General features: G+C 40.7%; 1 protein-coding gene across 1 annotated transcript; it reads left to right on the top strand.

Moving 5' to 3' along the window:
• Nucleotides 1-1,179: 1,179 nt before the first annotated feature.
• Nucleotides 1,180-19,976, top strand: SLC45A2 (solute carrier family 45 member 2). The gene is made up of 7 exons (XM_075020570.1): nt 1,180-1,621; nt 2,708-2,884; nt 5,724-6,049; nt 9,892-10,035; nt 11,301-11,424; nt 12,395-12,600; nt 16,014-19,976. Exons 1-7 carry the CDS (start codon nt 1,183-1,185, stop codon nt 16,236-16,238), a joined length of 1,641 nt encoding a protein of 546 aa, XP_074876671.1. The 5' UTR covers nt 1,180-1,182; the 3' UTR covers nt 16,239-19,976.
• Nucleotides 19,977-20,913: the final 937 nt, after the last annotated feature.

The following is a 20,913-nucleotide window of genomic DNA, read 5'->3' as shown; positions in this document are numbered from 1 at the left end:
AGTGTTTACCTTTCTGAAAATCAGTTTGTTGCTTGCAAAGACTTCCAAAGCTGAGATATACTTTAGCTCATTTTACATGTGTCATGCCAAAAATTTCAGCATTACTGCTATAAAAAACCCTTTTACATTCTACCACATAAACACCTGCCTGGAAGCAAGAATTATCTAGTAGGTCCTGATAAATTAGATAAAAATCAGCAAAAGCATCTTAAGTTTCCAGCTGATAATCACTCTGATGTAAATTACTGAATACTATACACTTTTACAGAAAGATTTGACAATTTGCTTAGTCCCAGATGCATCTATCTAAATGCATTGGAGAACAATAAATGTCAAATGTAATCTGCAGTGCACAGAAGTTTTGACCCTAAAATGGCTGAAGTCAATTAAAAAACTCATGTTAGCTTCAGCATAGGTTGGTTCAGCTGCTTCACTCAGGTGGCTGACCTGAAAGGTACAGTTTTGGTATGTCACTACAGATTTCTTTTAAGGCCATCTCTTGGCAGGGAGGACTGTTTAAAAAAAATCCTAAGTGCTCCTGATATCTTTTGTTTTTCAGAAACCAAGAAAATTATCTGTTGCATTGAGGGTGGCACACAGCAGGTACAAAAAAAATAGTCACCAGTTGCTGTTTGACAGACTTCTGTCAAGCTTTTTATCTGCTACTAACAGTAGGGCGATAGGTAGGTTCACTTACTAATCTTCAAGAAGTGCATCAAAATCCTTTTCTGGATACATATTACAGATTCTTTCTCCCCCGTTTGTTCAACAGGAAATCAGCACTCTGGTGCTCACATTGCTTGCAGAATGGAAAGATGAGGGCTCTAGATTCTTGGTGTCACCGCTGTGCTACAGCAACAAGAGGAATAGCTTGGTGTGAGGCTAATCCTGCACCTTGCCCATGTGATGTATATTCCCATTATATGTGTGTTTCACGCTTAAACAGTAATTCTTTAGTTGTGGATATTTAGGAGCTTTGCAGACACCCAAGAGCTCAGATCTGCTAATGTTAACACACGCTTCCCCGCCCCCTTCCTGGCATAACTTGTGATCACAGAGCCATGAAAAGTATGTGAGTCCCTCCCCCAGCACAGACCGATCCCACCGGGCATATGATCTGGGCTCCATGTCAGCCAGGGGAGGCAGCAGCGACTTGCCGGAGCGCTGTGCGTAGCCACAGCGATGACCTTAACAAAGGAGAGTTTCCACAGGGCTCTTCTGCCCTGTTCTGAGGCGGCCGAGGTCGACATGGACAGCAGCAGAGAAGAGGAGGAGGCTCTGCTGCAATCAGTGACGAGGACTGGAGCACTGGTGCCAAAGAAGCGAGCGGTGGGAAGGCTGGTCATGCACAGCATGGCGATGTTCGGCCGGGAGTTCTGCTATGCCGTGGAGGCTGCCTTTGTCACGCCGGTACTGCTCAGTGTAGGGCTGCCCAAGAACCTCTACAGCCTGGTGTGGCTCATCAGCCCTATCCTGGGCTTCGTGCTGCAGCCTGTGGTAGGTTCAGCCAGTGATCACTGCAACTGCGGCTGGGGCAGGAGGCGACCTTACATTCTGGGTCTGGGCATCATAATGCTGTTAGGCATGGCTTTGTACCTCAATGGGGACGTGATGATCTCAGGTGAGTGAGGGGCGTGTGCTGTGCTGACAGACAAAACTCATCCTAGCCTTTTGAATCGGAAAGAAAAGAGGGGTTCCTTTTTTCCCCTGCTAAAAATGGACTGTTAAAATTGGGCCTCATGTTACTCGGCTGCATTGAAGGAGCTGGGGAACACCGAAATCTTCATATACATTCAATCCTAATGCTGCATGTTGTGTACCCTAGAGGTAGTGTTCTGTAGTTTCTGCATGTGTTTACAGTGTGCTGGTGTTGTTGCCTGATCAATTCATATGAGTAAAGCACTGCTTAAGGCCAGAGAAGTGTTTACGAACTAAAATCTACCTTGTTAAGTTAAATGGTCAACATTGTTTGTGTGATGTAATGCACATCCAAACTGAATATCTGTTGATCTCTCTTTGAGATAGATGAGCATTCAAAATACATATCTTTAATTATTGCAGCACTGGCTTGACTCAGGACCGTGTTATCCTGGTGAATAATAGAAATCCCTAACTCCGAGGAAACCGTGGTGCACCTGGAATATGCAAAATCAAACAGGAGTGACATCCCTAGATACCTTTATATTTCAGCTTGAGATGTAACTTCTCAAAGTCTTGATGGAAGTTTGTTGCTGTCATTATGACTTGGCAGAGGGGGGAGGTCTGTGGTTTTATGGATTGTTTTATTCCCTCTTCCTGGATATCATTGGTGTATTCATTTGCCCCCAAAGAGATGTTACAGTCAACTCTTGGTTATCTAAAACAATGGAAGCGTGGGACAAATAGAATAAACCAAAAAAGTACTACAAAATGCATGTACATAGCATGCCATGGAGCTGCAAAGGAGTAGATTAAGGCTAGTGATGCTGTTGATTGTGGAGCTTGGAGTACCCCGAGCTTGTGCTGACTCAAGGCAGTAAGTCAACTTAGCACAGCTCAGAGCTACACAGACTCAATTATTCTGCCTCTCTGATGTGATTCTGGTATCGCTGTTCTCTCTTTCATAACTAAGCATTGTTTAGATTTGGAGGTATCAGGAAAGATAAAATGTGGTTTTGCAGAACATGGCACTGTTGCTGTCAGAATGAGGATGTTTTTCTTTTTGTAGCTTTCATCAGTGACAGAGACAAGCAGCGGACGTGGGCAATAGCCATTACCATGCTGGGAGTAGTGCTTTTTGATTTTGCAGCTGACTTTATTGATGGCCCCATCAAAGCATATTTATTTGATGTCTGCTCTCATCAGGATAAAGAGAAGGGTCTGCATTACCACGCCCTCTTTACAGGTACTCAGATTCCTTCTTTTCCTTCCTACCTCACGAAGAAGGGGAAGGTAATTGCGTGGATTTTATCCTCACTGTGTTTCTAATCTTGAATGAACTGATCTCGCGCTTCAGTCACGAGTCTTTTGTTGGTGGGTTTTCACTACTCCAGAGAACAGCAACTTGTGATTGCTGCCACAAGAATTCTGCTGCAGAAGGCTGCAGGCATAAACATTTACAGCAACATAGCCATGATTTAAGTAAGAGCAATTAATTATTTTAAACAGCGAAGTAGTGTTTATTCAACTTGTTCTGATTTTTTTCAAGTTTTTGGTGAAGCAAATACTAAGGTGTCTAAGTTGTTTCCTTGCCATAGCACATAAAAATAACATTTTTGACTCAGCATGTGACATAGAGCAAGAGCTGCACAAACCAGAATAGTTGATTTCCATTCTTCAGTAGTGATCCAGTATGTTCCTATATAGAAATAGGAATTGTGTATACAATTCAGCACTTCACAACTTCCACAAAGTCCAAGTGGTTTAGTCCAGGCTCTTGCAAATTAAGTAAGAGCTTCATTTGCCTTTACATGTTTGAAATCTTGCTGAATTACAGAAGGAAACCTTCTGCACTACATGAGCCTTGTGTTGAGAAAATGCACAGGGAAGATACGTAAGTCTGTGTACCTGTAATGTGAATCAGGAGGATTGAAAGGACTAGACTAAAAGCAGACTAGATGAGAAGTCATGCAGTCTGTGTGTTGATGCAGATTTTTGTGGTTACTGAGCTGTACCAAGAGCAGAGGCATGTAGGTTCAGTGGCAGTTACTCCAGTCGAGGAGGGAGGTGTAGTAGCTGTTGACAACAGGCTGATTTTGGACATACGAAATAGCTGTGTCCAGGAACACAGATTATAAGGGAACCTTAAAGCCACATGGGGATGAAATCAGTATTATCCATTAGAAACTGGCAGATAAAATTTTTAACAATCACTTGTTTGAACAGTGAGGGAAGTGAGTTTCTATGTAAATTCTTGCCTTCAGCCGAACTCTGGTTGCAATTTTTCCTTGGGTGATACTAAAAAAGTCTTGATTTCCAAATTTGGAGCTATGGATTTAGCTGATTCATATGTGTACTAAGGTGTGAAAAGGGTTGTAGGACAAATCACATCAAGTAGGACTGGAACAGATTGCATTATTTTGTCCAGCACCCTGTGCCCTCTATAGCAAGACCATCAGTAACTTAACCCTTCCTGATGGGTAATCACCTAGTCTTGATAGGTAATTACCTTGACAGGGGTTCTGCAGCCCTCCCAAGGCAGTCCGTTCCAGCACTTCACTGGCCTTGTTAGACAGTTTTCCCTAAAATCTAAGCTTAATATCCATTCCCTAGAATTTACATTTATCATTCCTTGTTCTATCCCTATTGGACACACACGGCAATCTTCCCATTTCTTTTCTAGCTTCTGTTTTAGATATTCCCCCCCACACACACTATTTAGTTCCTTCTTTTTATAGTAAATATCTCCAAGCTTTTGCTCTCCAGTTTGTCTTCAGTTTAAGGTTTGAACGTGAAACTCGATAGCTTTGCAGTTATGAAACTAACGACCACTGAGACAAATGGAGGGAAGAGTGCACATATCCAACACACACCACTTAGACTGCATTGCAGTCTCATGATTGCTTTTTCTCAAAACAGTGTGCAAAGACAACCTCAAACATCAGACATTCACTCTATGCAAACATTTAGTGTAGGTTTTTTTCAAAAAGTTAGTAACAGCTTAATTGTTTTCCATGAGAACATGCAACTGTAAAATGCAGTAGGACACAAAGAAGGAAGGCCATAATCAGACCCAAGAGGGAAAAAAGTACAGAAAGCCCAGAATGAAATCAAAGTCCCATGTTTTGTAGGTGAAGCAAATGTAGGTCCTCTTACCTCTGTTACTTTTTGTTAAGGCAGAATGGTTCTGCCACACATTGTCTTCAGTTCTCCTAAGCAGAAGAGTAGAAATCTTCCAAGTCTTTCAAATGCTTCTATCCTGCTTAACCCCCATGTCCTGCAGAGCCACCTGGTTAACAAGGTGTCAAGACTCTACAAAGCAGCTTCCCCTACCAGAGCTCTGTATTGTATGTAACTGTGTGCGCTTTCTTGCGCTTCTGAAACTGTGTGCACTAATAACAAAAAGAAGAAATTGTAAAAAAATTGGACTGACCACTGGTTTTATTAAATTCAAGACAACAAGGTAGCATTCTCATTTTACCTTTTATTCTAACTTTTCTGAGAAAATCAGTAAGCAGAATTACACATTTGTATTTGATCCTTTTTGTTTTATTTTCTGAGTGGTGAGGTACTTGGATTTTGATAACTACAAAACAATGCTTTTGCTTTTATCTCCTTTTTTTTTAAGTTCACATGGAGACAGTATTTCTATTTAGATTCAGCTATATAAACTACATTTTACAAAGTCTAAACTATAGATAGTATCAATATAATTTAAAAAATATTTGTTCTGTGAAGTTTTAAAAAAAACATAAATTTCAGTAGAATTTTGTTTTGCATTACTCACTGTTTCAAAGAAAAGAAAGCTTCAGAGTCAAGACAAGAGTTGGAGGCCCATGTTGCTATATGTTGAGTCATGTTTTGGAGAGCTCTTTCCACCAGAGCTGAGGAGATTTTTCAAGAGATGTTTTGGTAACTGCTCATGTATGTGATTAGCTCAGTATTCCTATTTCTTGTGATTAATATCTGAATAGTGATTATTCAGTCATTTCTAGAGGGGATCACATGTTGAGAGTATTGTGTACTGTTTGTTTATTTTACCAATGCCAGTAGATCTTTTTCTCCTTTTTTCCCCACCCCCATAGGTTTGGGAGGAGCCCTAGGTTACCTGACAGGTGCTATGGATTGGAGTCAGACTGTACTAGGATATTCCTTGGCATCGGAATTCCAGGTGATTTTCTTCTTTGCAGCCTTGGTTTTCCTAATCTGCCTTTCCATACATCTGCGCAGTATTCCTGAAGTCCCACTCAGATACGAACATGAAGAAGCACAGTTCTTGTTGGACGTGACTGGATCCTATAAATATAGGTCCATAGAAGAGGAAATAAAGAATTGTTACTTAAAATCAACATGTACTGAAATAAAAGCTGCAGCTGGACCCGGGAAGTGCACTGTTACATCACATACAGAGGTAAGTGCAGAGATGATTTTGTAAAACATATCGTTGCATCCCTGGAGGCCCTTTAATTATTTAATGCTGACTGTTTGGAATGGAACCCTTTCACACACACAGAAGAAGAATCATGCACCAGGATACAGAGTCAGGAGAAAGCCTGCTTTCTTTTCTCTTTTTTTATTTCTAAAGTATTTCCAGCAAGAGGAATGAGACTGACTAGTCCTGGTGCTTTGAACAGTTGGCAGGGATGAGGGAGAACCAGGTTCAGGTTTCTGCTCTGTGTCAGTCTCTTGATGTCCTCCTTGTGAACTTTGTCAAGAGGATCTACTTTGTCCTTCAGTCCTGATCGAATTAACATTAAATCATGGACAAGCACTACAAACTGTTAATCTTTTATATACATCTGTAACTCCCACTGAAGTCCACACGCTTTCATGCATAGTATATGTGAAGTGTTTGTTCTCTTGTCTAGTAAACATTTGGGTTTGCTGCTGCTCAACATTTCACTCAGGATTTTGTGACAGCACTGATGTGTTTAAAACTGCTACTTCTACAGCAATGCTACCTCACTTCTGGAGTTTTTAGTTTTATTTTGAAGTAATATTGTAGCCGTGTCTTTGGCAGAACTTTTAGGTAGGGGAGGATAGCAAGTACTTTCAAATCATCACTTACTTTGTTTCTGCTGCATCTTTATGAGAGATTGCTTCAATCTAAAGCAACTAGGAAAAAGTGAATCTACCTGAAAAATATCTGGAGAGTACGTTTCTAGAATGGTCTTGAGAACAGACAATAGTTTTTACTGTTTTGTTGATGATTTTTAGTGCTAGGAATTCTCACTGCACTCTATGGTACACTAGCAAAGGCTAATGTATATATTTGGCTACAGTATAACAATAAGTGATGAAACAATTACTTGTTTTAATTTCACCTCTGATCTCTTGGCATTACATATATCTATCCCTGATACAGGTCTTGATAAATCAGGTAAAAAATCCTGAAAATGTGCAGGTGGTTATAAGTTAGAACCCTAAACTCATGTTTAAGCTACAAATAAAAGGGATTTATTACCTTTTACTTTTTATCATTTGTATTATAATAACACTTGTTATTCCTAACCTGAAGAAATATATTATTACAACAGATACAGCACAAAGGTAGAATAGAAGATGAACACTGCCTGATGAGAATGCCAGACAAACACAGAGAGGGGCAGACAGCAAAGCAACAGTTTGTCGGGAGAATGTGGCTAGCACACTGCAATTCTGTCCCCGTTTCCCCACTTTAGGCCAACTTGAGCAGCCAGCATCCTTCACCAGCACTGTTCACTCTGGACATCCTCCAAATTGTCAGAGATGCTGAGTGTCATGGACTACTTGGCCCATGTGGGCTCTAAAGAAAGGAAGGTAAATGAAGAAGAGAGAGCAGATGCAGCGAAAGCAAGGGGAGCAGGCTATGGATTGGAGTAGACTCTACCTTGGCAAGAACTAATGCCACTGAACGAGTAACATCTGATGCCGGAGCCAAAGCTCTGGCGTCCACTGTGGGCAAGGTTGTGCCATTGCCCTCCTCTGTATATTTTTAGCTGGACAGCCTGTCAGAGGCTCACAGTGCTTTGATCTGTCCCATGTTTCTTTCATGTGCCTGGGCATGTATAAATTCTGGACACTTACTGCCTTAATGGTCTGTCTCTTGTGGCACATGTTTCTGAGTTCATTCATTACTGTAATTGCTTCCTTGAAGAAGTGGTTTGGCTTCCTGTTTTTCTGTGTCTCTTTTTGTGCTGCAAGCATCGTGGTCCTATATCTTCTAAATTAAGGACTGTGCTCTTACATGCTAATAGCTACTGTGATTATTAATGAGATTTGAACTGTTACAGTATGAACAGACATCCAAAGTAATTCATCTTTTGTTCTTTAGTTTAGTGCCAAATTACTCAGGATATACTGCCATAAAACCCAAGTGATATTGATTCCTCTGTATCCTTATGAATCATCTCAGGCCTTGAGTTGTAGTGATTTTATAGAGAAAATGATTGGGTATTGTGAGCTTTTGAAGGGTGAGGAACTTAAGTGGAGCCAAACTTCAGCACATCATTTAAATTAGCACAGGGTTTGTGTGTTAGTGTGTATTGAATGTGTGCATTAAACTTTTCAGTTTCCATTTCCACTCTCTAAAATATCTAAATAGAAAGCAAGCATTTCTATCTAGCTGACAAATTATTGTTTGTAATTACAGCAGTGTCCTTTGTAGTTCCCTGACCTTATGTTAACACTTTGATTGGAAAGGCTGTTTTAAAGAACTCTGTGGAAGAGTTGAGCAAATTAAATAGGCCAAGTCAAATGGTAGTAATTATTCTTGAAATAACACTAATGAGACAATGTGGAATTTTTTTTGTTTGTTTTTTTATAATTGTAGAAGAATAGAAAGCTTACTCTGTTTAAAAGAGACAGTGATGCCAAAAGAAATTCCAAGGGATTTGGACAATATGCAGTTCAAGGTGAAAGTTGGCAACTTGAATTTTGGCATTCCTACGAGGATTAAAAACTTCCCACTGTAGCAAAGTTTTTTCCAACTTTATATGTGGTGATTATTCATAGAGTAGCTTGCAGCATAACCTAGTTGAAAGGAAAGCAGAATTGTGAAAAGTAGAACATTGAAGGAAGGAAAAAATGTCATTATCTTACAGCAAATTGAAGACAAAACTCAGCTTTCCAGTAATGAACATAACTTTTACAGTTCTTCCACATTTCATGACCATACAGCTTCCCTTACCATCTCCCCCAGCGTTGTTGCCTCCATACATCACTAGAGAAAACTGAAAGTGTTCCATCATGCACAGATAAAATAATACCTTTTTTCTTTAAAAGCAAAGAACCGTGCAGGAGCTTTAAAGCAGTAAGAATTGTGTGTCACAAATGCCTGACATCAAGCACACCTACAGTGCTAAAAAAAATTAAAGTGATACAAGTGATCTGATGAATGTGACTGGAAAAGAAACAGAGTTTTGGGGCACAGGGCTCAGACAAGTAGGAGGGAGATAAGGTGGGGCATTGAAGATGGCAAGTAATTTTGTTTTTTCCCATCAGTAAGATTTGTTAACGAGCACCAAAAAAGTTTTGATTCTGAAATCCTAGCACCCAGAGAAGGTTTTGATTTTGAAATGCGTTATTTCTCCCATGGGATGAGGTATTCACGTGCTAGGATTTTGAGTGCTGCATCTCCTGTGGTGTATCACAGTCTTTCCCTGCTTCATGGAGGGGAGGACAGTACATAGTGGAAATCTCATGGTAATGATATGCCAGAAGAGATTCAGTTTTCTAGGGAATTTAGCACGAAGAAGGGAATGGGAACGAGGTCTCAGAAGTGCCGTATTCCACAACTGATACATTTTAATTCTCAGGAAGTATTTTGAGTTTCATTTTTTCTGTGGCAGCTTTAAATTTTCAGTGGAAAGCTGATTGTCTCCATAAAGAAATTATTTTGGTTTCTGGTTTTGGTTTTGGGTTTTTTTTTGAAAATCCACTGAATCTGTTTTGGCAGAAAATTTTCACTTGGATCTACAAGTAAATAATAATCCTACTGATTATAACGGCAAGAAATGTTACATCCTTGCTGATGTAGCCCAGCTCTCCCAGAGTCTCTGTGAATCTTTTGGATGACTTTATTAGGCAATGGTTCTACAAATGACATATATAGTGAAGGACATTCAGTACCCAAGCAACCTTTCCTAGCAAAAACAAAGTAAAAACTTTGGAGGTTTAGCAATGAAAAGATGCTGAGGTCTTCTTCCTTTGCTGTCAGCTATTTTATTAGCCCAGGGCAATAATACAGTATTATTGTTAAATACTTGCTTTTAGGATGAAAAGCGGATGACCCTTAAATCACTCTTGAAGACACTTTTAAGCATGCCGTCCCACTATCGCTATCTGTGTGTGAGCCACCTCTTTGGATGGATGGCTTTCCTGTCAAACATGCTCTTCTTCACGGATTTCATGGGACAGGTAAAAGCGTAAAATCCTCTCGCTTCTCCTTCCTCTTAGCATCTCCTCCTCCACCAAAAAGAAATGAGGCAGTGTTATAATCCTGAAGAAATGACAGTAGTAGCAGAGCCAGTTGTATCTGGATGGCTGAACAAGAGTTTTGTAAAAAGCTAATCGATCTCAAGCCCTCGTTCTGAGCCAGAGCCAGTTGGATCTTAGGGGAAAACCTTTTAGTATTTGTAAGACTATTTGTGTCTATTTAACTGTTTCAAATGAAGCTCTTAGAGCTGTTCCAAACACATCCATTCCCTGCTTTGGCTTCAGAGCTGCTCCGAGGTGGGCTGGTTTCCTAACTGAAGTAATGCTGGTGTTGCTTGGATGCAGTTGGCCTTACCCTAGTGCGTGGGCACTGTTGGCACAAGGCCGTTCACCTGCACTGCAGCTCTTTGCACACAGTGAGCCACTTGGTAGCCTAAGGCTTTTGTCTCCTTGAATTTGACTGTCCCTGCCATACCTCTTTAAACATTTCCCCGAGTCCTTTCTGCCAACAGTTCTTTGTCTTCGTGATGCCCAGTGCTCCCTTTTCCATCCCATTCCCAGGCAGTAAGACTGTATGTCCCTGCCCGTGATTCTTGCCTATATGATCCTGTCTGCCTCCTTTCTTCCAGGGTACAAATGTGCTCCTAGCACAAATCCTCTCATTGCCATTTCCTTTTTACTGTGGTTTCCACCCAGTATTCCCATTTCCTTGCCTTTTTTTTTGTCTCTGTAGGTGAGAGGGAGGGTTTTCTTCCTGCAGTGTATATGAACAACTGAAGGAAAAAGTTTTGCTTGCCTAAATAAGGAACGGAGTAAGACAATTAATGGGTGGAAGAATGAGTGAGTGTGTTGGGGTAAGCCTGAAAGAGAAAACAAAAAAATCAATTGTCAATAAACTAGGGAAAAGGCTAAGGCAAGAACGCAGAAGTGGAGAGAGAAGGAGAGTGGGAAATAAGACACCCGAAGGAAAAAGAGCAAGCGAGTCAGTGTAGAGTGGACAGTCCAGGAAAAGGCAGAGGGTGATAAATGAGGAGGAGCCTGGGATGTGAGAACCTGGGAGAAATGAGTCTCAAACCTGGAGAACGGTGAAGGGATGACTAGGGCACTGCTTAACAGATTTCTTGGGCGCTAATTATTTCCCCTACCAGAGATGAGGTCCTGTCTTGGGTACTCTGTTCCCATAAGAGGAAGGTGTTACATGCATGCAGTCCATCCTTGCTGTCTGTGATCTTCGTGGTCTCTTTCAGGTTGTGTATGAGGGTAGTCCTTATGCACCTCATAACTCCACACTTTACCTTACCTACAAAACAGGAGTAGAGATGGGATGCTGGGGGCTGTGCATCAATGCTGTTTCTTCATCAGTCTATTCATGTAAGTACCCAGGAATGTACTCCAACACTGTGTTTTGATACAGTGTTTAAACTGTTTGCTGTTTGCCATTGTTTAAAAAAATAAAGTGATGCCAATTTAACTGGTTTTTTTCCACATTAAAACTTTAAGAAATGTTACATTCTCAGCATTGTCAGAAACTCTTACCTTAACTAAAACAGTTCCTGACCACATGATGAGGGGTCACTTGGGAAGTAAGGCATTGTTCTGCATGTGAACTGACCCTGAACGCTGGAAATAATCCTGAAGTTAAATGCTAGACTAAAATGGATGCCATGGGCATCATTCTGAGATGCTCTTTCACCTAGCAGTGCTGTAGTTGTAGGTTCTCAAAGGTCCCTCTGATGGCCTCTCCCATCTGCATTCTTCATAAAATAACTTTTTCACAGTGCAGTAGAAGCTCTTGCAGAAGCACGGATGTTGCTTTCCAAAATTGTGTGTAAATATGCTAGCACAGTTCCCCAGATAGATTTCACCATAGCTTTCACCAAGCATTAAAAAAATTACTTGTGATCTCAAAACTCAAATGAATGGCTTTTGGGGGGCTGAACTGAGCATCTAAAAGAGGCTTGAGGGAAATCTTTTCCCCTTTGGAGCTTAACTACAGGCATCTCTGTAGTGCTTTTCTCAGCTCAGACAGAGGTTGATGCCAAATGTTCGCATTATAATCAAACAGCGGAAATGTCTGAGGTTGTCAATTAGGGCAGTTCTTCCAGAATGGTTGTTAACTACTTCTTCTCTGGAGTTGGCTGTGCCAGAATAAAACTATCCCCAGAGAGAGCAAGTATCCTTTGGCAAGTTTATACCTACAATAATTTGAGGCAACTTCCAAGATCAGTAAGATTATCTCCTTTATTGCATTTTACAAAATAAACCCCCTTAAAGGAGCTCCCTGATGAAAGCTGATATGTTTTAGTTTAGTTTTATCAGCATTTTCACTTTCTTTTCACAGACCTGCAGAAAATCCTTCTGCCATACATAGGATTAAAGGGACTTTATTTCATTGGATACCTGCTTTTTGGACTGGGTACTGGATTAATTGGCTTGTTTCCCAATCTCTATTCCACTCTGGCTCTATGTTCCCTCTTTGGCGTCATGTCCAGCACATTGTACACAGTGCCATTCCACCTCATTGCGGAGTATCACAGGGAAGAAGAGGTGAGTTCAATGTCTAAGGAAGTGTAAGTTTGTATCTGTCTGGGTCTGTTTAGTCTATTTTGGGAGAAAACTGGATAGAACTGATGAGCAGCTTTTAATTTTAATTTCAAACTATTTATGGTGACACATTATGAATGGAAAGTTTCTGACAAAGAGAGTTAAGGTCCCAGCTCCAAACCCTCCCAACAGTCCTGCAGTGAGACAAATAATTACTTAGCATCACAACTGAAACAAAGCCAATCACAGTACGTGTTCGGGCAGTAAGTAGATAACAGGGCTCCACTTGGGTTGCCTTCAAGTGCTACATTCCTTATATCCTTCCTTCCAGCTATATTAACTGAGGACTTCACTTCTGAATTCCTAAGGTTAATAACCACACTGCAAAAGCTGGCAGCATTTTTAGTTAACTGCAAAGTGTTACAAAAGCTGTTAGCTCATAAAGACATGAAGTTCAAGTACAAAGTTTTATGTAGTTCAGGATTAAATTATATACCACATTCTCATTATCTTTCTAAATGTCTGGGTTTGGTTTTTGGTCCTCCACAGCATTGAGATCTTGTTTCCAAGGAAAATCTGGAAAAGCTTGCATTCCTTATATCATGTTACTGGGCACAGCAGGATCTTCATGTCTTGTAAAGTGTTGAGCTCTTTAATGGAAAAGTTCTCTCAAGTCTCTTAAATTAGTGAGAGAGCTGGAAACAAGGATTAAGGAGAGTTGGGAGGACTTAGGAAAAGTTCTCATTATATCTGGAGACATTTGAATAAGTTAATAAAGGAAATATTGAACCACTGAGAAACAACACAGAAACATAGTTGAGACCAGCACAGGGCTAGATCAAAAGTCCTTGAGAACATGTCCTACTGTTCTGTACAACTTCTAAGCATCACTATCTAAATGATGAGTACAAGGAAACTCTTAATTATTCTATTGAATTCTAGGATGATGTCTCAATGTGGTTAAATACTTCATAGATCTGATTCCTGATTTTTCAGTTAATTTCTCTGTTCCTTTCAACAGAGAACAATCACGATGAAGAGTTTTTGAAAGATATAGCAACGGACAGGGAATGAACCCAGTTTAGTGTGAGATCACAATCCTAACATTGGGCTGGCCAACTCAGAGAGAGGGAATAAAGGCAAAATTGTATTCTAGCTGTGATTCAGAGCTGTTCCGAGACAAGTGAAATAACATATGCTGAAATGTGCATGGACTTTATATTTAATAGGCTAATATATTCAAATGTTACTTGTAAGACAACCAATTGTTTCTTGTTTGGTGTATGGTACTTGCTATGCCAGATGTTAAATGATATGTAATTCTATGTTACATCTGGTATTAACAGAATTAGGTTTAGCTCAAGTCTTCTGTAATATACAAGATTGAAAAAAATAAAGAGGAAACATCAAGTGCAAGATTGCATTCAGTTACACATTGTAAGGGATGAGCCCCAAGTGATTGTACTCTGAGCCCAGACAACGCCGCAAGAGACCCAAGATGGAAGTCATGGGGAGAGGCCTGGTGTCACTCCTCTTGACTGACTGATGTCTCAGCCACTCCTGGAACTGAGGCAAGAGAAGGTTCCAGAAATCCAGGAACTGGGACCAATAAATAGGGGCACATATGAGTCTCTGGGGCTCTCTATGCTGAATATGCCCATTGGCAGGTCCAGTGCTGGATCCAGGACTGGTGATCTTTCTCTCTCTCTGTCTCCATCTCTCCCCTGTCTTCCAAGTAATTTTAAAGCTGCTGAGTAATGGTCAAAATTGTTAAGTAACACAAGGCCAGCCTTGATTGCCCATAAAGCTGCATAGCTCCGGTATAGTTGTGAAAGTGCCAACATTCGCAGAACACGTGTTTCTATAGAAATCTTCCATTAAAGTTGACGCTTACGTACGGACCTTGAGTGTTATCTCACCTTAGTCCACACCGAAAGGGATTTGCGAATCTGAGTCACCTGCTCCTCCCCACAGGTGGGGCATGAGGCACACACTTGTATAATTGTTGTCAGAACTACTGGCACATAGGAACACTGGCCACAGCCCAGCAAAATAGAAATAATTAAAAAAAAAATAATTGTGTCTAAAATTGGAAATACTTCAGGTGAAAGGACTGTATCATTCCAGAACAGAGAGCAGACATTTTCCCTCACTGTGCATTCTACCAAAATCACATGCTGGGTTTTAAAATGCTGCCATTTCAACTCCTGTTCTGTGCTGCTATTCCCTAGGATCCAAAATCAATTTTGTCTATTGGATTAGGAAAAGACTGTTTGTCTCCAGTACTTTTGAGCTTTGTGTGGTAACAGCTCAAATGCAATGTAACAGGTCTTGCGAAAAGCAAAAAGCATCTTAATGGGCAAGGGTGTTTGGATACCAGAAGACAGCAGCACAGCTAGCCTACAGCATGGAAGCCTCTTGTTTGTTGCAATACAACCTTCTCCATTAAACAGCCTATGCAAGAAGTACAGTAAATATGTAAACTATTACATAATTTCCCAACAGAACAGAACAGTTCCTCCGTGGAGGGAATCGCAGAACAGCTGAAGTTAGAAGGGACCTCACAGACTCTCTAGTCCAATCCCCCTGCTCAAGCAGGGCCACCTGGAGCAGGTTGACCAGGGTCACGTACAATCTGGTTTGAATATTTCCAAGGATGGACACTCTACAACCCCTCTGGTCAACCTGTTCTTGTGATCAACTACCCTCAGAGGGTGCTTATGTATGAGATACTTGTATATAATAAATGAAGCCTTTGCTCTGCTGTGTATATCATAGCAGATATACAGATAACCAGCAGTTAATAATGGTCTTACGTAGTGTAGAAGAGTCCTAGTCTGGACATTTGTTTTCAGATTATTTTTTTTTCACCAGCAATAAAAGCACTACATTTAGATTTTAGTACTGAACTCCTTTATGTGCTTTGAGCCATAACTTCAGAGCACAGTGCTCCATTATAATGAATTATGCTCTGTATGTGCGTGGGACATAGTATGACACAGTATGACTCACCTTAACATCTCTTTGAGGCTCTCCCTCAACTGTGAGAGTTGGAGCTAAATTATCCATGACAGGTCATCCTGTACTGGGAAATGTCAGTTTGCCAGAGCTCAAATAGACCTGAACTGGTTTTTCTGACCAAGTTTAAATTCTTTCCTTGAAAGAATGGATAGAGGGAAAAATTGCAGATGGGAGAAATGGGACAATGTGGGGGAACTTGGAAAACTCATTATCACTTGTAACATCCCTGTTTGAGTTCCGTAACCTCTGTGGGACTAGCAGAAAAAATGGAAGGGAAACTGAGAGCTATTGGCCTGTCTTGCTGCACGTGGGGGTCATGACAGTGCATTGGCTGGGACCCGCAAATTGTCGGCGCTGTCTCGTTTCACTGGGTTTTGTTTTGTGCTTATTTGCAGAGCCTGAAGCTGCAGGATGGGCAACAAGCCAGAGAGCATGGGCGAGGGAAGGGCATTGACTGTGCCGCTCTCACCTGCATGGTCCAGCTGGCCCAGATCATTCTGGGTGTGGGCCTGGGGCTCTTGGTTAGTATTGCCGGCAGTGCGGTCACTGTGATTTCAGCATCTATGGTGGCACTGATAGGCTGCTGCTTTGTTGCTTTTTGTGTTCGATATGTGGAGTAGGACTGCGTGAAGCAATTGGAAGGATCTCACCAGGGGAGCGTTTTCGTTCTGGGTCAGCAGCAGTGGTGCTGGTGCTGTGCTGGTGCTGCTGGCACATCCTCCTCTCTTGCCTCCTCCAAGCAGTTGCGATTCCAGACCTTTATGAAATGGAGACTTGACAAAACTGGTTGCCTAATGCCTCACATTGAAAGCTTCTGTATTTTGACTGCTTTATTACTTCATTCCTGCTGACCTCAGTATATTAACACACTATTACACATGACGGTGTGTACGCCCACGGTATCTCAACACCCTACATGAAGGGTCATTACAAAACTCCTCATAACCAATTTATGGAAGTTAATAGATGAAGTATGTCATAAACTGAAGACGTAATAAAAATGGTCAGTTAGGAAGGAAGTTGTTATTTATCTTGTTTTTCAAGTATCTTAACTTTGGGGATATTTCTTCTGGTAGTCAAAAGCTGCAGGAAGATGAAACAGGTGTCAGAGGCCATGCAGGGTGCAGTTGTGTTACGACTAGCAGTAATGTTAAATGGGATCAGTTAATTCCCAGCTACTGTCAAAAGCAGATTTGGGTGTGAAAGATAAATGGAAAATAAAAAAGATTGAAGCCTATTGTTTAAAAGCATAACTGTAAAGTAATTATTTTATACTGGATCCTGCTGGTTCTGTATAAATGAAATGAATGAGCTTGTCATGAAAGTCTGCCTAGGGCTGCTCTGCAAATCCATGTATAGGCACCTAAACAATCAATCTATAGGAAACAGCTGCTATTTCTTCCTTCTTAAAAAAATGGCCTCTTGACTTTGATACTGTAATTGAAAAAATAAACTTGGCCAAAATAAGAATTTTATGAATGGTTGTAAGCCACTTAAATCTTGACATTGGGGACGACAGTATTTAAAGTCGTATCTCTGTTCTGTTTTCCTTCATGCATCTAGCTTTGAGTGAAATGGTGTTTGCTCTTTACAGAATATTGTAAATAAATTCAGTTCTGCAAAGCACTATCAGGAATTATTGTATAGTAAATACTTAAGTCCAGTTATTTGTATTTCATTGCATATGAAGCTTCATTCTTATTTTTATAATATTGCCAGAGTTTTGAAAATCCTGTGTTTGTGAAAGTGATACACTGTATTTAAGCTCTGCTTCCTCTGTCCTGAAAACTGTCATATCCATGTCCTATGTTATATGATAAGCCACATGAAACCATCTGCTAATGCAATATTGTTAATGAACAGTGACACAGAGAGGCTGTTGCCAGGTATGGTGTTTTTTGGTGGTTGTTTTTTTTTAAATGTTGTACATGTATAATCAACACTGTTCAAAATGCACTGTTGAGTTGATCAGCTCTTACAAGCTCTGCATGATATGAACTGACACCACCACAATTAAATGGTTAGATTTGAGCATAAAGTGCCTCTGCAGAGATACACCAATTTCATCCTTTTTGTATGTTTTCAAGAGTAGAGTGAGTAATTTATTCTCAGGAAAAACAATTTTCCCTTAGGTAAACTCTTGTCAATTATAAAAAGCCTATGGAAGCTTCAGCTGCCTTTTCTTGTTGATGATTATGTCTCCACTGCAGGCCCAAAACAGGGCTCAGTGCATGGCAAACCTTCATAACTCTTTCATCCTGCCTTATGAAGAAGCCACATTTTATGGTTTCTTTCATTTTGTGGCTCTTCATGAATCCCCCTAATGTCACACCTGTGGAAGAGAAAAGCTTGGAAGACTGAGCCCCCAGACTGTGCTTGGAACACTTTGTAGGTGCTGAGATGGTTAGAGCACAAAGGTCTCAACCGGGACAAACAGGACAAGGCCGGAAAATGAAAGATGGTTGCCTTCTCAATTTGCTTTATGCCATCGTTAGCTCACTAACTTCCATTAACTCAGTATCTCCTGAGAGGAGGACTTTTTAAGGGAAGAGCAAGGCTTCTGTGGAGCCATAAAAATAGAGAAAGGATGAGGTGATGTGATTTTATAGGACTGCAGGACTTGAAGCACCATGTAAACCCGTGCTCCAGAAGCTGAGGTCATAACGCTCTGATTCCAGTGTGAAGCTGGGAAAGGAACTTTGCAATGTTTACCTTTGTCTTTGTCAATATTTTCTCTGAGGTTTAACTCCATCAGAACATTAAAATTTGAATGGTCAATGCTATCTCTGCTCTGTTACACAAAGAGAAAGCTGGCATTGATTCAGGCTCACAGACTGACTGTAGATCTGTAGCAGCATAACAAGAATTGTGAACCTGCAGGGAGAAGAGAGATGTGACCATCACATATATCAATGCTTTTATTTACAAATTTATTCAGAGAAAAGTGTTTCTAGAACTCGCATGTCTCCATAAAAACATCCTATACCTGTTTCTAAGAGTTCAAAATAACTTAATGGGTCTTTGTTAAAAACAGCAAGAAGAAAAAACTATGTACAATTTCAAAAACAGTGTTTAAAACAGACAAATTATTATGGTGCTCATTCTGAAGTTGAAAATGTATTTCAGGTGTTAACACAATCCAAAATGTTACTAATTCATGAGAAGGGATAGAATAAGTGTTTCAGCAATAGAAGTGCTAAAATATTAAAAATGTTAAAGGCATTGAGGAACTGTACTGTGGTGCTATTAATTTAAGAAGTTCCATCTTTTCTGTCCTTTTACATTAGTTCAGGACTTGAGTTATCAGTATGATCAGTTATTGTACTTAATATCAGCTTTTGTGGCAATGATGAGAGTTTCAAAGTTAGAAGTACCCTGGGTATGACCTTTCTCATCTGGTTTTATTTCCATATACATAAAATCAAATAAATAAAGATCATCTCTATATCATGTTTACACAAATGATACATTTAGATGAAAATGAGATGTTGAGATAACCAACCCCTCCTCCCTCCCACTTTAACAGAACTAGTCATGGCTGTTTGAAACGAGGCAAGAAGCAAGTCTGCCATCTTATCTTCATGACACTTTCCTTTTTCTTTCTCTTATGGATGCCTGACACGTACTCCCATTTAAGCAGGCATGTCATACAAGCAAACCATTCAAGGAAGTTTGGGTTCTCTTTTGGAGGACTTGCAGTAATAGTAACATCACAATCGGGTTTTTTTTTTCCAATGTTCATTCTGTCTTTCACAGTGATCTCATTAAGTTTCTTTGACTTCCAGTGAGTCAGGTGGTTTGTGGGAGATGCTTTTCTTCCAGATAAACTACACAAGTCAGGATGAATCATAAATGTCTTTGCCTTGGCAGAACTCGTAGCTTTAGCATTGGTGCCCAGGAATTGGTACAAGTCCCTGGAGCATGTCAAAAGATAGGGAGAATGGTGTAAGAAGGAGATGTGGCTATGATGACATATGATATTTCTGAACAGTAGAGGGATCGCTTCATGGAGGAAAAGGGTGGAAGTGTGTGCTGTAAAATGTCTTCAAATTATTTTTGGTGTGATAAAGCTATAAAAAATGATCTATAAACCAAAACTTTTCCCTCTAAGTTTCCAGCATTCACTTCTTTTTCCCTAACTGCTCCTTCTTTGTTTATTTAAGCAGCAAATGTTTGGGGCCACTTGCCCAAGACTGAACCATGGAAAGTGATTTGTTATTCTGTTGCCTTCTACGGTGTATTCAGTTTCATACATTGCTCCTTTAGTTATACAAGGTGTGTTATTAGTTGTATTTTCTGAAGTTTCGTCTTGGAACTGAACTATTTACCTCCCCATGTATTAATATTTTACCTGTGTATTAAAGATAATGACTTCACATCATGCAGAGAGACATCAAACCAGAGAGTATTGCCTTGTGTTGCTCCAGGTAAATGCTTGCAGTAGTGGGAAAACAAAACTCAGTGCTTTCCACTCTGGATTGCACAGTAGACTGAGATAGGCAGATCCTGCCTGTTATTTTCAAGGAGAGGGATCTGTGACCTGCTCTAAAAAACAGACGTGCTTTTTGAAAGGATAATTATCAAAGGCTATGTCTGCTCCAAGGAGGAGGGGGAATGGGGCTGCTGTCGTTCTAAGGATCAAGTACTGTCCTCCCCGAAGGCTCGCTGCTTGGTTGCCCCCCAGTGTACAAGGACATTATAGCAACTTCTCCAGAGCGTAGGAGCTGCTTTTCCTTGCATCGCTTTCTAACCTCAGTCCTGTCCCTCTGGGTTTCATCTTACTCTGAAGTTTCCTTATAGTGATGCAGTGCTGCAGTTCAGTTCTCTTTTTTTTTTGTGCCTAGACAACACAGGAAAGTTGCTTGTTACTTACTAGCTGTTACCCAGCTGTGTAATGCCAATGAAGACTCTGCCGTATGGACACGTGGTGGTAGGAGCCCACCGAGGATGTGCCTAGCATCAAACTCGTGGTAGAATCTGGCCTTTGAAACCTTCAGTGCTAATGCCAAGAGTCAGTCCCGTAGCGCAGACATCCCCCATTCATTTGGCAGATGAATTTTTGTTGCATTGCGTCCCAACAGGGAAGGCGCACCAGGAGGCAGGGACAGTGCTCGCAGCACATAGAGAGGACAACAGGCAGCACCAGGGTCTTTGAGACCTCTGTTTTCAGGGCCTCTCTGCTCATTAGGTGCTGAGGAGGAAAGAGGAAAATAGGAGAACTGTGGGGTCTAACGAGTGTTGTGAGGGAAAGAAAAAGGTTCTGGCAGAGATGTCTTTTGTTAAAGACTGGGAGCA

Source organism: Buteo buteo, chromosome Z (assembly GCF_964188355.1).
Source record: "Buteo buteo chromosome Z, bButBut1.hap1.1, whole genome shotgun sequence".
Classification (NCBI taxonomy): Eukaryota; Metazoa; Chordata; class Aves; order Accipitriformes; family Accipitridae; genus Buteo; species Buteo buteo.
The sequence above is the reverse complement of the archived record's forward strand: the minus strand, read 5'-3'. Positions and strand labels throughout refer to the sequence as shown.

Coding starts and splice junctions, on each gene's coding strand:
- SLC45A2 (XM_075020570.1), top strand. CDS start 1,183: ATGACCTTAACAAAGGAGAGTTTCCACAGGGCTCTTCTGCCCTGTTCT. Junction 6,050..9,891: donor CTGTTACATCACATACAGAG/GTAAGTGCAGAG, acceptor ACTTGCTTTTAG/GATGAAAAGCGGATGACCCT. Junction 12,601..16,013: donor AGTATCACAGGGAAGAAGAG/GTGAGTTCAATG, acceptor GCTTATTTGCAG/AGCCTGAAGCTGCAGGATGG.